At 44.3% G+C, this 13,221-nt stretch overlaps 1 protein-coding gene across 1 annotated transcript in view; it reads right to left on the bottom strand.

Annotated features, from left to right (window-relative positions):
- The window catches only part of Fam171a1 (family with sequence similarity 171, member A1), a 46,530-nt gene extending 33,962 nt beyond the window's left edge, over positions 1 to 12,568 (bottom strand). Inside the window, exons 1-3 of the mRNA XM_013014603.1 lie at positions 12,562 to 12,568; positions 8,937 to 9,164; positions 2,506 to 2,598 (exon numbers count right to left, since the gene is read on the bottom strand). Coding sequence (XP_012870057.1) covers positions 2,506 to 2,598; positions 8,937 to 9,164; positions 12,562 to 12,568 — 328 coding nt within the window. The remainder of the gene's footprint in view (positions 1 to 2,505; positions 2,599 to 8,936; positions 9,165 to 12,561) is intronic.
- Positions 12,569 to 13,221: the final 653 nt, after the last annotated feature.

The following is a 13,221-nucleotide window of genomic DNA, read 5'->3' as shown; positions in this document are numbered from 1 at the left end:
TGGTCCACTTCTCTTCACTGTTGTAAGACTGTGCCTGACTTACTTTATAAAGTTAAAGCAACACTAACAACATAATCACTTTCCTCAGTTTGAAAATACAAGGGCAGTTGACTGTGAGAAGCATCCATTACATTTACAGGCATGCTATGCAGCACCACCGAGCTGGATGAAAGAATTGTTTTCCTGGTGCACAGGGTCAGAATTTACATAAATATGATACAGTCTATCTATAGGAAAGAAGTAGTCTTTTAAAAACTTATAGAAAAGCTATCATTACCATGGGTTGATTCACTACTTGGTTGTACATATTTTAAAGCAAAAACTTCCAACTCAAACACCAGCCAGGAACACAGGTGGAGATCTACCAGAAAAAGGGCCTGGGCTCTGGGAGTACAAACAGGAAATGGGAAAGCACAGATGTGGTATGCGGGCATAGGCACCGTGAATGTGATATGACTTGGGCTGTAAGGCCAGGCTCTCTGTAACTATATTTGACTCATAGAGATATACAAAGGGGAGAGGAAGGTCATATGTAATTACTAACATGGAAAGAAGGTTACTACTTATAGATGGCACATGACAGGGATTCCGAGATCCTGCACAGACCACCCTCTGAGGCCTGAGAGGAGACAGCAAGGTGTCAGGGCTGGCGGATGACAGTGAGAAGCTGAGGCGGCGGCCATGAAGCAGGCAGGCAGTCACAATGGAACGGAGTGTCTATCATGTGTGTATTGCTCTAGAGACTACAGGTTAAGCCCTGCTACCTCACTGAGAACATACCTGGCCAATGGACCAGCAGCTAGGAAAGGGTTTAAACATCTCCTTTAGTGCCTTCATCAAGGGGAATGTGGGTTCGATGCATATCACAGGTGGCTGTGAGGGAGAAGAGGCTGATTGGGACCAGGTTGGAACAGTGGCAGCCACCAGAGACTCTGGGCTCAGGGACCATCATTCAGCCCTGAGAATAGAGTATGGATGTGATTCATGAGAAAACCACCGAGGAGCCATTGAAGCAAACGACTTGATTGCTTTGACGTTTGGCTAGTGTGTGGGTTGAGCCAAGAGTGGGAATTACATCACCAGCTAAAAACCTCCTGCAGTGCTAGGAGGGAACGTAGGAGTGGGGTGGGGTGGGGTGGGGTGGATGCCTGAAGAGGCATCAGGGATGGAGAGAGGAGGCCGAGCAGGAGAATCAAATGTGAAAAGGATCAAGGATAATTTCTAAGGGTTCAGCCCGTCCAAGTTTGATATATAAGACAGAAGAAAACAGAGCATTAATCGAGAGCTCTGTGCATCCATGTCAAGTTGGAGAGGCCCCCTGGACACCCCAGGGGAGGTGACAAATAAGCAGCTATCTCCATCCTTTCACACCCTAGGGGAGGCTGGGCTCCCCTGGAGTGAGGCAGTTGGAAGTACTAACAACTAAGGAGCACTGAATTCTGAGGATTTCCATGAGACTGTTCAAGGAACGGAATGTCAAGTGTGGGCCAAGGACAGACAATCTACATGTTTCAGGAGTGATATGATTTTTTAAAATAATATTCTATTCAAAATTGGTCAAATTCATGTATGTGGAACCCACACATTTGTGGACCAGAGGCCTCCAATGGAACTGAAAAAAATTAACCTGATGAAAATTAATGCCAGGAAATAGCATCCTCACACTCACGATTTAGAAGGAATAAAATGGTCTTCTCAGCATAGAAGTATGTTTTACGCCAAGGAAGTACCAGTGGCTCCTATCTTTAGCTGCTCAGGAGGCTGAGATATGAGGATGATACTTTAAAGCTGGCCCAGGCAGAAAAGTCCATGAGACTCTTACCTCTAATAAATACCCCCAAAGAAGCCAGAAGTGGATCTCTGGCTCAAGTGGTAGAGCTTTAGCCTTGAGCAAAAGAAGCAGAGGCACAAACCCTCAGGTCCTGAGTTCAAGCCCCAGGACTGGCGCGCACACGCATGCGCATGCACACAGACACACACACACTGTTTTATACAAGTGTTGTTCTCAATTCTAACCCCAAGAGCAACAAGAGATCAGGTCTGTTAAATCTCCCATAGGAGCTTCTCTGTTAAGAGTCCCAGAACTCCAGGGCAGGATCACATACACAGCTAGGGCAGGAGAAGCACATTAAAGCCCTCACATTCTTATCAGCCTTTGTGAGTGGTCAGGTCTGCTAGGAAATGTAGTCCAGGCGAGTCTTGGCCTGAGACCCAAATGAGATAATCAATCTCTCCTTTGGAGAAGAAAGAGACACAGGAGCGGGCAGAGGAAGGCAGCCCCTTTTTTTCCCCCACACATTTAAAGAAAAAGAAATCAGATTCTATTCGCTTTATCATCTGGCTCAATATCAGACATGCTATGTTCTAGTAGGGACAATATACATTATGCCCCAGCTGTGGATAAATTCACAGCTGTCACCATCTGACCATAAGTGGGCCCCTCTTAAGACTGTGATAGTGGGTCGAAGAGATACTGTTACTTCTCCTTTTAAATATTAAACATACCTTGGAATCCTGATACTATTTGGACAATATCATCATAGACCATCAGAGTAGCAGACCTTTCTGGAAGCAGGCCGAGGCTCAGTGAAGAAAATACTGCAGGAAGAAAAAATGGACATAAGGGAATTTTGACATTTAAATCCGAAGTCCCATTCTAAAGTCTGATTTTCTCTGTTCTTTGAGTTATCTGACTTCAAGTCTGTGAAAAATGTATTGATTTCCAATATGATTAGAAAAAGGCCTTTAAAATACCCCAAGAATACAACGTAGTGACTACTTGTCCTACAATAGTCAAATACAGAAGACCAGCAATTCCCTTCCTAGGTACAAATCCAAGAGAAATGAAACATGGTCACACAGAAACTTGTACACAAATGTTCACATGGCATTATTTAAAATAGCAAAAGGGAGAGGCACCCACATAAATCAACTAAAAATAAAGAGTGATAAATACAAGAAAGGGACTATTTTTTAACCCTCAAAAGGGAATGTGGCCAGGCATTGGTGTCTCACGCCTATAATCCTAGCTACTCAGGAGGCTGAGATCTGAGGACTGAAGGTTCAAAGTTGGCTTGGGGAAGTAAAGTCTATGATACTCTTATGTCCAGCTAACCACCAAAGAGCCAGAAGCAGAGGTGTGACTCAAGTGGTAGAGTGCCAGCCTTGAGTTAAAAAGTCAAGCGAGAGTGTGAGGCCTTGAATTCATGCTCCAGCAATGGTCCCCACACAGAAAAGAGGCAGGTAGCAGCATACTCCATGTGCTGAGTCCTGCTACCTCCCAGAGCTCACCAGAGCTGGAGGCATTTTCTAGGCTGCCTGGTGTGAGAGCTCTGAAACCACCTCTGAATTCTCCTTTGAGAGTTACGTGACCATCACAGTGTTAAAACAAATGAACACACAAACAGAAAAAGCAACTTTTTTAAACTTGGTTTTTCCATACAGCTGTTCTGGTGAGCTTTTTTTTTTTTTCCCCTCAAAGAAGAAAACTTGGTATCTGTGTTCAGCAGCAGGGGATTCCTGCAGCAGGAGTAGTAGATCCAAGTTCCTGAGTGCCCAAAGGGTGGGAGGCAGCAGACAAGCCCTGAGAATTCAGAGGGGATGATATTTTTAACCACTTAGAGAGGGTGCTGACTGGTGCCCAGGGCCTCCTCACCCCATAGAGATAGGTGCTATTCTTCTTTCTGGTGTTGGCAACAGAAGCCAGAGCTTTGTGCTTGCTAGGCAAGTGCTCTACCACTAAGCTACCTCCTCAGCCCCATGTATTTTGGTAAGTAGAGAAAAACTTTGTTCAACCTGGGAGAGGAAAGGAGACTTGTTGGAACAGAAGACCCATCCGGGCTTTTTAAGATCTCAGACAAGCTTGTCAAGTGAATGATGGTAAAGAAATGAACAACTCAGAGAGAGTGAAAGGTCAGCCTTCTTTAGGGAACAGCAAACTGCCCAGGGTGGGTAGAGATAGATAAGGGCAATGTGGTCAGTGAAGAGGCTCTGTGTGTCTCCAGTTCCTCAAGGCCACTGAAGGATTCTAGGCAGATGTATATAACCTAACCAGGCACATGCGTTTTAAGACATAGTGTTCAGCAATACAGTGAGAGGGTTGAAGAGGCAGATTTATCTGGGCAGAGGCCACTGCAATAGTCCTGGATAATTGCAGAAGGCCTGGGCTGGGGCACTAGCTATGGAGAAGGTAATAAATTAAGATGTAAAATGGCAGTCTTCAGTGGTTTGCTTTTCACATAGCTATATTTATGCTCACTTTAGTAAGCACAGTGAGTTTCGGTAGATCCCCCTATCTATATCCCTTTCCATGATAAAGATCCCCACATCTTCTAGAAGCTATTGTTAGGGATAAGAGAAAGCAATCCATTGCAAGTTCTTAGGAGAATGCTCACACAAACTAAAACACTGCACGTGTATCATAAAGAAAGCATCTTTAGCAAGGGAAGGGGTGGCATGGCATGGTCCAAAAAGAAATGTACTCTTTACCTGACTTATGTAACTGTAACCCCTTTGTATATCACCTTTATAATAACAATCAATTTTTTTTAAAAAGAAAGCATCTTTAGTTTCAAGTTTCCATCCTGTTTTACAAAAGACTCTCAGTTCTTCTATCTTTCTTGCCTGCTTATCTGGAATACGAGCAGTATAAGACTTGATTTCTAAAAATATTCACAGTAGTTCACTTGGCCTTTCCCAAAAGTCCAGTCTACATTGTGGTCACACTTCCTGGTACGTGCTAGTGAACAGTATCTTCTTTATGTTAAAAAGGCAACCAGAACAAAATAATCAAACACTTTGAAAGGTCCTTGGAAATTACTCAGGCCAATTATTTTTATTTTTAGAAGTGAGAAGCCCAGGCTCAGAACATATTGATGGGCCCATGTATATGCGTGGCCAGCTGAGGGGTGGGCAGGCCTGAGTCTCATAGTCCTAATTCTTTTCTACCAAATCATGTTGGTCCCATTATCTGACTCATTGGAGAAAATGGATAGTGTGAAAATGGTTTACTTTTTTCCCCCTCAAATAACCACATTAAGAAAGTAAAAATAAATAGAATTAAACTGCCCATTTTCATTATTCATATTTGTATCGTTAACCTCCTGAACCAGTTCAATCGGGAAACAGTCCACCTCTTTCTTTCCAATCTGAAGTTCTACTGGTATTTCTTCTACTACATAATCTCCCTTTAGTCTTTCCTAGCCATTCTCCAAGGTTTCTCTGATTCTGCCTGCTATGTATTTCTCATGTTTATCCTCTATTTATTTGGTCAGTTATGGGGCTTGAATTCGGGGCCTGGTGCTTTCCCTGAGCTTTTTCGTTCAAAGCTAGTGCTCTATCATTTTGAGTCACAGCACCACTTCCAGTTTTCTGGTGGTTAACTGGAGATGTGTCTCATGGACTTTCCTGCCTTGGCTGACTTCTAACTACGATCCTCAGATCTCAGCCTCCTGAGTAGCTAAAATTACAGGCGTAAGCCACTGGTGCCTAGCCCTCTTTTCTTTCTTTAAAATGTATTTTTCATTATCTTTTGATATTTGTACAAAGTAATTTCAATTCAGTATGTCCATTGATGAGCATCTTGATCAGTGTTACCTGTTCTACCATTCTCCCTCTTCTATTCCAATCCTACAAATCCCTTCAAATTACCTGGTTCCATCTTCACATACATACATTGAGTGTTACAACTGTATTCACCCTCCATTCATCCCTGCCCTCCCCTTCAGCTCTACCCTCTAAGAGAAAATGTATTACAGGTTCCTGGTATGCATTTGTTAAAACTGTCTGCTAATTATGCAAAGTATACCACAGAAATCTAGCCTTGCATATATCATGCTTTTGTCAGATATGACTTCTACATATAAGAGAAAATAGGTACCCTTTGTGTCTCTGAGCCTTATTTCAATAATTTTTTTTCATTTTTTAATAATTTTTAAGTCCATCAAGTTCCCTGCAATATTATTCTTATTGATGCATTAATATATATACATATAATATGAATGTATGCACTTACATGTGTGTATATATCATATATCACACACATACACGTATATATGTATCTATACATATCTATCCCATATATATATATCTCACATATATATAATATATATCACATTTTGTTTATTTGTCCCTTGTAGGGCATCTGGGCTGTTTCCATAACTTGGCTGTGGTGAATAGTGCGGTAATGAACATGAGTGCACAGGTGTCTTTATTGTATCCTGACTTGCAATCTTTTGGATAAATACCCAAGACTGATCTTCTTTAAACTTTTCCTAAGTGTTATCCTCGGTCGTCTCTATATCAGATCCACTTTCCATAGTTCACACAGAAGAGATCCCAAACTCAGTGATCATTTTTCCCCATGGTTAGCTAATGTTGAGGGTGGACTGTTCGCATAGATTCCTGAGCCAAGCTCCTTAGATAGAATGGCCTGAGTCCTGGCATCTGTTTCCCACATACTTTCTGGTGCTGGAATCTATTGATCTCAACAATCAATTCCCTGTTCACTGACCTGGGCACATTAAGCCCAGCAATCCATAGTTATGTCTAGCCCTAAGTCTATCAGAACACTGATCCTGTATGATGGTTGATTTTGTACGTCTACTTGACAGAATTAAGGAATGCCCAGGTAGTTGGTAATTCATCATGTGTTCTCAGTCATTGCACTGTTTGACCAGCACTGGGCTGGTTGCTCTTGGGATGAAAGGGGAAATCTTGGTGGTTCAGCATTTGGTCAGAATATCTAGGCTGTCCACGTGTGTCTGTAAGGAAGTTAGAAATGACTGGTTTGTGAGTGGGTGCAGTGAGTGAGGAAGACTGGCTTTCAGTGTGGGTGGGCACATCTAATCTAACTAAACAGGAAGAGGGGAATTCTTGCTCACGCTTCTCTTTCTTTTGAACACTGAAACTCACACTAGTAGACTCTGGGCTCTCTGGACTTAACCTTAGGGAGAAAAATCCTTCTTAAAAATTTTTTTTAATGCTAGTCCTGGGGTTTGAACTCAGGGCCAGGGTGTTGTCCCACATCTTCACTTCCGGCTTTTTGGTGATTAATTGGAGATAAGAGTCTCATAGACTTTCCTGCCCTGACTGCCTTCAAACTAAGATCCTCAGATCTTAGCCTCCTGAATAGCTAGATTACAGGAGTCAGCCACCAAACGCCATGCAATTCTGGGGCTTTTGAACTTGAACTATATGGTTAGCTTGCCTGTTTCTCTAGCTTGAGAAGATTTACCATGGGACTTCTCAACCTCTGTAATCGAGTAAGTCAATTTCTCTAATAAATCCCATCTCATTTCTCTCTAAATATAATTGTAACAGTTCTATGTCTCTGGAGCATCCTGACTAAAACACCCCAGGTGGTGGAAGTTGCTTCTGTAGCTGACCTCATCAGCAAACTAGGGCCTCTCCTGGGCAAAGTGTGCACTCTGGATCTGTGGTCTCAGACACTGCTTGGTACGGGGAAGGTATTTAATAAATGTGAAGAGCCTGCTGTGTGTATAGATTGATGCTGGGGCTTTATGAAAGAGAGAAAAACACTTTTACATACTGAGATCTATCCTCAGAGGTGTTAAGATCCCCAAGGGAGCAGGTCTAGCTGTTTTTTTTTGGGGGGGGGTTACAGCTAAACACTAACATGGATATTTTACCTAACAGTGTCCTTGATGCCACAGGTTTTTGACCAGTCACTGTAATTTTGTGTGTGTGTGTGTGTGTGCTAATTCTTAATCTGAACTATTCTACAAGGCAGTATTCGTTCCATTTAGAGATGGGCATGGAAGCTAGAGGGGCTCAGCCACAGGGTGATGCCAGATCACTCCATCTTGAAGCTATACCTCCCCTCCCCCATGGACCAGCTGTGTCTCCCCACAACCCTCGGCTCTAGCCTTGCTAATCACTAATCTTGATGCCAACAGACAGCATGATCTGGGCTCCACTCCACATGGGAGTGTGAGAAGAGAGGATGAAGGGTCTGTGTCAGGTTCTGAGCGTGGTCTTGGTTGGTAGACACACTGCTTTGAATGGTGAGTGACCAGAAGGGGGAAGAAAATATGGTCTCTTGATGATTCTGCACTGCTCTGGATGTCAAGGAAGAGCCCCCGGAAATGAGTGGGGACTTGCCTTCTAAAGCATGAGCTCATCCCACTGGTTGGCACTGACAAAGAATAAAGTTCACTACTGCTGGGAAATGAGCAGAAACTAAAGCTGTGTTGGGGTTGGGAATGTGGCTTAGTGGTAGAATGCTTGCCTAGCATGCATGAGGTCCTGGGTTCAATTTCTCAGTATCACAGAGACAGAAAATGCCAGAAGTGGCATTGGCTCAAGTGGTAGAGCACTAGCCTTGAGCAAAAAGCAGCTCAGGGAAACTGTCCAGGGCCTGAAGTCAAGCTCCAGGACTAGCAGAAAAGAAAAGAAAAAGAAACTAAAGCTGTGACTCACTATGTGTGCATAATTAGGTAGAGACTGAGATGGTGGCATATGCTGATCCCATCTCTATGGTATATTACAGGGCCCCAAGCTGGGTGCTGGTGGATCATGCCTATAATCCTGGCTTTCTAGCTGCTCAGGAGGCTGAGATCTGAGAATTGGGGTTTGATGTTTTCTGGGGAGCTATGAGACTCATCTCCAATTAGCCAGCAAAATGACAGAATTAAAGATGTGGTTCAAATGGTAGAGCACCAACCTTGAGTGGAAAAAAACTAAGGGGGAGTGCAAGGCCCTGGGTTCCAGCCCTAGTTCTAGTATGCACATGCACAATACACACACACACACACACACACACGATATAAAAAATAACAACAAAATGACCCAAAGCAAAGGATCAACACACTGATTTCACTGATGGAGTGGCTCACACCTTCAAAACTGTTTCTGTGTCTGCCCTCCATTGCTCACCTACACCAGGAAGTCTGTCTTAGCAAAGAAGCATGCCTTACCAGGTAACCGGAGAGGCTTCCATGGGGCTGACTTTGGCACATAGGCATGCTTTGTGGCGGTGACAATCAGCTGACTACCCAGCTTATACTGGAACTTGATGAAGGCGGTGCCATCTGTCCCCGCCGTGCCCGAGGCGATGGAGACCTGGTTGGCAAAGATCTCAATGAGCGCATCTGCAATGGGCTGGTGGGTGCTGGCGTCACTAATGTGTACCTTCAGTGTCACCTCTGGAAATAGAAAACGCACAAAGAACCGCTGTTAACCCTGATCAGAAGTCAGAAGTGGCAGAGAACTTAGGTCTACATCCTCAAGTAGGGGTACTTGGATGAGGACTGTTGATTTCCTAGCAGCCCCTTCGTACTTTGCAGATGTCCTACTGAGTTCTTCTTTTATGCCTTCCCGATCACTCCAAATAACTGAGAGAAAGCTCAGCACCAGTGGCCCACACCTGCAATCCTAGCTACTCAGGAGGCTGAGAGGTGAGGATCCCTGTTTGAAGTTACCTGAGGCTGAAAAGTTGAAGAGACGCTTATCTCCAATTAATTGGCAGAAGAGCTGAATTGGAGGTGGGGTTCAAATGGCAGGGTGCTAGCTATACGCTAAAAAGCCAATCAAGAGTACAAGGCCCAGAGTTCAAGTCACGTAGCAGCACACACACACACAAAAGCAAAACAAAAACTCTGAGAGATAAATTCTATCCCTTTAACATGTAAATACGGTGTTCTTTCATGGGTATTCCGCATTCTGCCAAGGATTAGTCATGTGGCCTTGGAGAAGTTATTGATGCTGTCCAGGCCTCAGTTTCTCCATCAGTACACTGGGGATACCCACAATGCACAGCTCGACTTATAGGTGGAGATAAAGAGCATACATAAAACAAACCTGGCAGAAGGGGCAGACATTCCATTTCTGCAATCACTGTGCTTGCACACACTCAGTCACAGCTCTGGATGTGCTAGGCTCTGCTCCCTGAAGGGTGGGGGAGGCTGTAAGTATATCACACAACAGGGAGGCGTGAGGCACCCCACTCAGAGGGCATTAATACCTTTAGATTCAAAGTTCTAAGCCTGGGGTACAGCCCCATGACAGAATACATACTCAGTATGCATAAGGCCCTGGGTTCAATCTCCATACTCCCAACAAACTAGGGATGTAGCTCAATGGCTGAGCACTTGCATAGTATTCAAGAGTCTTCCCCCACACCCCTCACTAGTGAACCCCCGGGTCTAGGTACTATAGATGTGTTCCAAATAAGTCCCCCCAAAGGTGTTTTAGAAAGAAATTAAGTGATACAGAAATGAAACTTGGCTACTTCAGATGAGAGGAAGAGAAAATCAACAGCAAAAAACTACGAGGACAAAAATCAACATGGAAATCAAGGATGTAAATCCTGCAATTTTCTTCTCAGTGCTATTTTCATGCACCCATATAGTTTCTTCTTCCCTCCCCCTTTCTGTCCTTCTTTCCTTCCATCCTGGCTTTTTCTTTTTGAACAGTTGTGGGGTTTGAACTCAGTCAGGGCCTGGATGCTGTCCTTGAGCCTCTTTGTGTTCAAGGCTAGTGCTCTACCACTTTGAACCACAGGACCACTTCTGGGTTTTGAGTGGTTAATTGGAGATAAGAGTCTGATGGAAACTTTTCTGTCTGGGCTGGCTTTGAACTGTGATCCTCAGATCTTAGCCTCCTGAGTAGCTAGGATTACAGGCGTGAGCCACCGAGGATGCCTGTCTTTCTTTCTTTGGCGCTCCCTCTCCCTCTTCCTCTCCCTCCCTATCCTTCTCCCTCTTCTTTTCCCTCTCCCTCCCTCTCCCCCTCTCTCTCATGGGGCTTGAACTCTGGGCCTGGGTGCTGTCCCTCAGCTCTTCAGCTCAAGGTTAGTGCTCTACTACTTGAGCCACAGTGCTACTTCCAGTTTTCTGAGTGGTTTATTGGAGATCAGAGTCTCACGGACTTTCCTGCCCAGGCTGGCTTTGAACTGCAATCCTCAGATCTCAGCCTCCTCAGTAGCTAGGATTACAGGCATGAGCCACCAACGCCCGGCTGTTTTCTTTCTTTTTTTTGTGTGCCTATACTGGGGTTTGATCTAAGGGTGTAGGCACTATCCATTAGCTTTTTTGCTGAAGGCTGACAATCTACTATTTGAGTTACAGCTACTCTTCTGTCTTTTTGGTAGTTAACTGATGAAAAGAGTCTCATGGACTTTCTTGCCAAGGCTTGGCTTTGATCTGAGCATCCTGAATAGTTAGGATCACATGAGCCACTGGCATCTGGTCCATATAGTTTCTTATTTAACTTGGTCTTTTGTGTCCCCAAGTAACACAGATTACATTAATATTCACTTAGCAAAAATTGCCTGCAAGTATATGAGGGAGTTTGAGAAGGGCTTTGTGGGGCTACATTGTTGACTTGCGTAATTCTATGGTAATGTAACATTTACTAACAATTGATATTACAAGGTTCTGACTCTCTTTACTGTGCTGAGAAGGCTAAAGCCATTGAGATGTGAGGAAAAAGAACTCACGAACATACAAAGAAAGAGTCTACTCAAACCACACTCTGAAGTTCTACCACTTAAATTTCTTTACTATGGAATCCTCCTTTATGTTCTGCAATGATGGCCTTTGCTTCACTAAAGCCTTTTCTTCTTGAGTGACAGGACAGAGAAATTGTCCATATAAGTAATTCTTGTATACTCCCAGGGTATCATTTATTTCTAGAGTAACACTCAGACTATCCAATCAAAAATCAACAACACTATTCCCACTAAATGACAACCAGAAAAATCTTCTGTCTGGTGGAGGTACTAATTTTTACTAATACATTGGGTGTGTGTGTGTGCTGGTACTGTGGCTTACACCAGTCTGGGCACTGTCCCTTAGCTTTTTCACTCAAGGCTAGCTAGCACTCTATCACTTGAGGCACAGCTCCATTTCTGGATAACTGGAGATAGGAATCTCATAGACTTTCCTGCCTGGGCAGGTTTCAAACTGTGATCTTCAGACTTCAGACTTCTGTGTAGCCAGGATTACAGGAATGAGCCATTGACACCCAGTAATATTTTTTTTTTGTGGTACTAGGGTTTGAATTCAAGGCCTTACTTGAACCATACCCCCAGTCCTTTTGTGCTTAAGTTCCCCCCCCCCCCCAGGTAGGATCTCATATTTCTGCCCAGGGCCTCAGACTACAATCCTCATACTCACCCACTCTTGCTTCTTGAATAATAAGTGGGACCTAGCTTATAGATTGAGATGAAGACATAGTTAACTTTTTGCTTGAGTTATCATCAAAGCACAACCTTCCTGACTCTGCCTCCTTAGCAGGTAGGATTACAGACATGAGCCACCTGCAGTGGATGAACACTTCCATTTGCAGAATAAAAAAAGGAGACTCTAAAAGTAGTCCCAAATCTAAACATCACTAAAATGCACCATGTTTCTTTGTGGCTGGAGAGGTCTTGAGTAGTCCACTAAATGGGGATCCCTGATTTCCAAACCCCAAATGCTCTGGTCATTTCTTACCCCTTATCCTGCACACCCATCATGAAGTTCTGCTGATTTGTATTCACTCATCTCGAAGCAAGCTTTCCTTCTGCACTGTGAACATCATTCTATTTCAGGCCCTTACCAGCCATCACCCAGTGCAAAGATTTACAAGGGGTGTGGCAGGACCATGATTGGGACAGAATGGATGGATGTGGTTTTCCAGGAATCTGCTGTATACAGAGGCCCTGATTACGGGTTGGGGGGTTAGTGGAGACAGCTTCCTGGAAGAGATGGTATGGAGGCTGAGATAGGGTGAACAGCGGGCCATCTTTTCAACCAGCCTTCTTCCATTTGGGGTTGCTCCTATGAGTCCTTATGGCCTCCTTTCTCAGCCTCCTTTAGCGATCATTTTGTTAAGCTGACGTCCTCATGCTAGATTTGATCTGGAAGAGGATGGCAGCATCAAGAAGCAGGTGCTTTGTTTGTGACAAAGGCCCGTGGAGGAGGTGTGGGTTTGGGCCGTGGCAGGGAAGTCATGGGAACAGTTTTATTAGCACATGGCTCATGGGTTGTCCTGGCTTTGAGCCCTCTCTCCGCAGATTGGTGAGCCACCTGAAAAGCCTTGATGAATGCTCTTCTCATGACACTTGCTAGGTGGGAGATGCCATCTCCGAATGGCCCTGCATGGCTAGAGTCCATCTCCTTGAGAACACATCCATGGCCTCCCTCTGTCCCCAGCTTCCTTCTCAGACTCCATTATGTCTGTCTGGTCAGGGTGGAGGACCCTGGGAGTGAGAGGCTC

The sequence above is a fragment of the Dipodomys ordii genome, unplaced genomic scaffold (assembly GCF_000151885.1).
Source record: "Dipodomys ordii isolate 6190 unplaced genomic scaffold, Dord_2.0 Scaffold24, whole genome shotgun sequence".
Taxonomy (NCBI): Eukaryota; Metazoa; Chordata; class Mammalia; order Rodentia; family Heteromyidae; genus Dipodomys; species Dipodomys ordii.
This window is presented reverse-complemented; position numbering and strand designations above follow the sequence as displayed.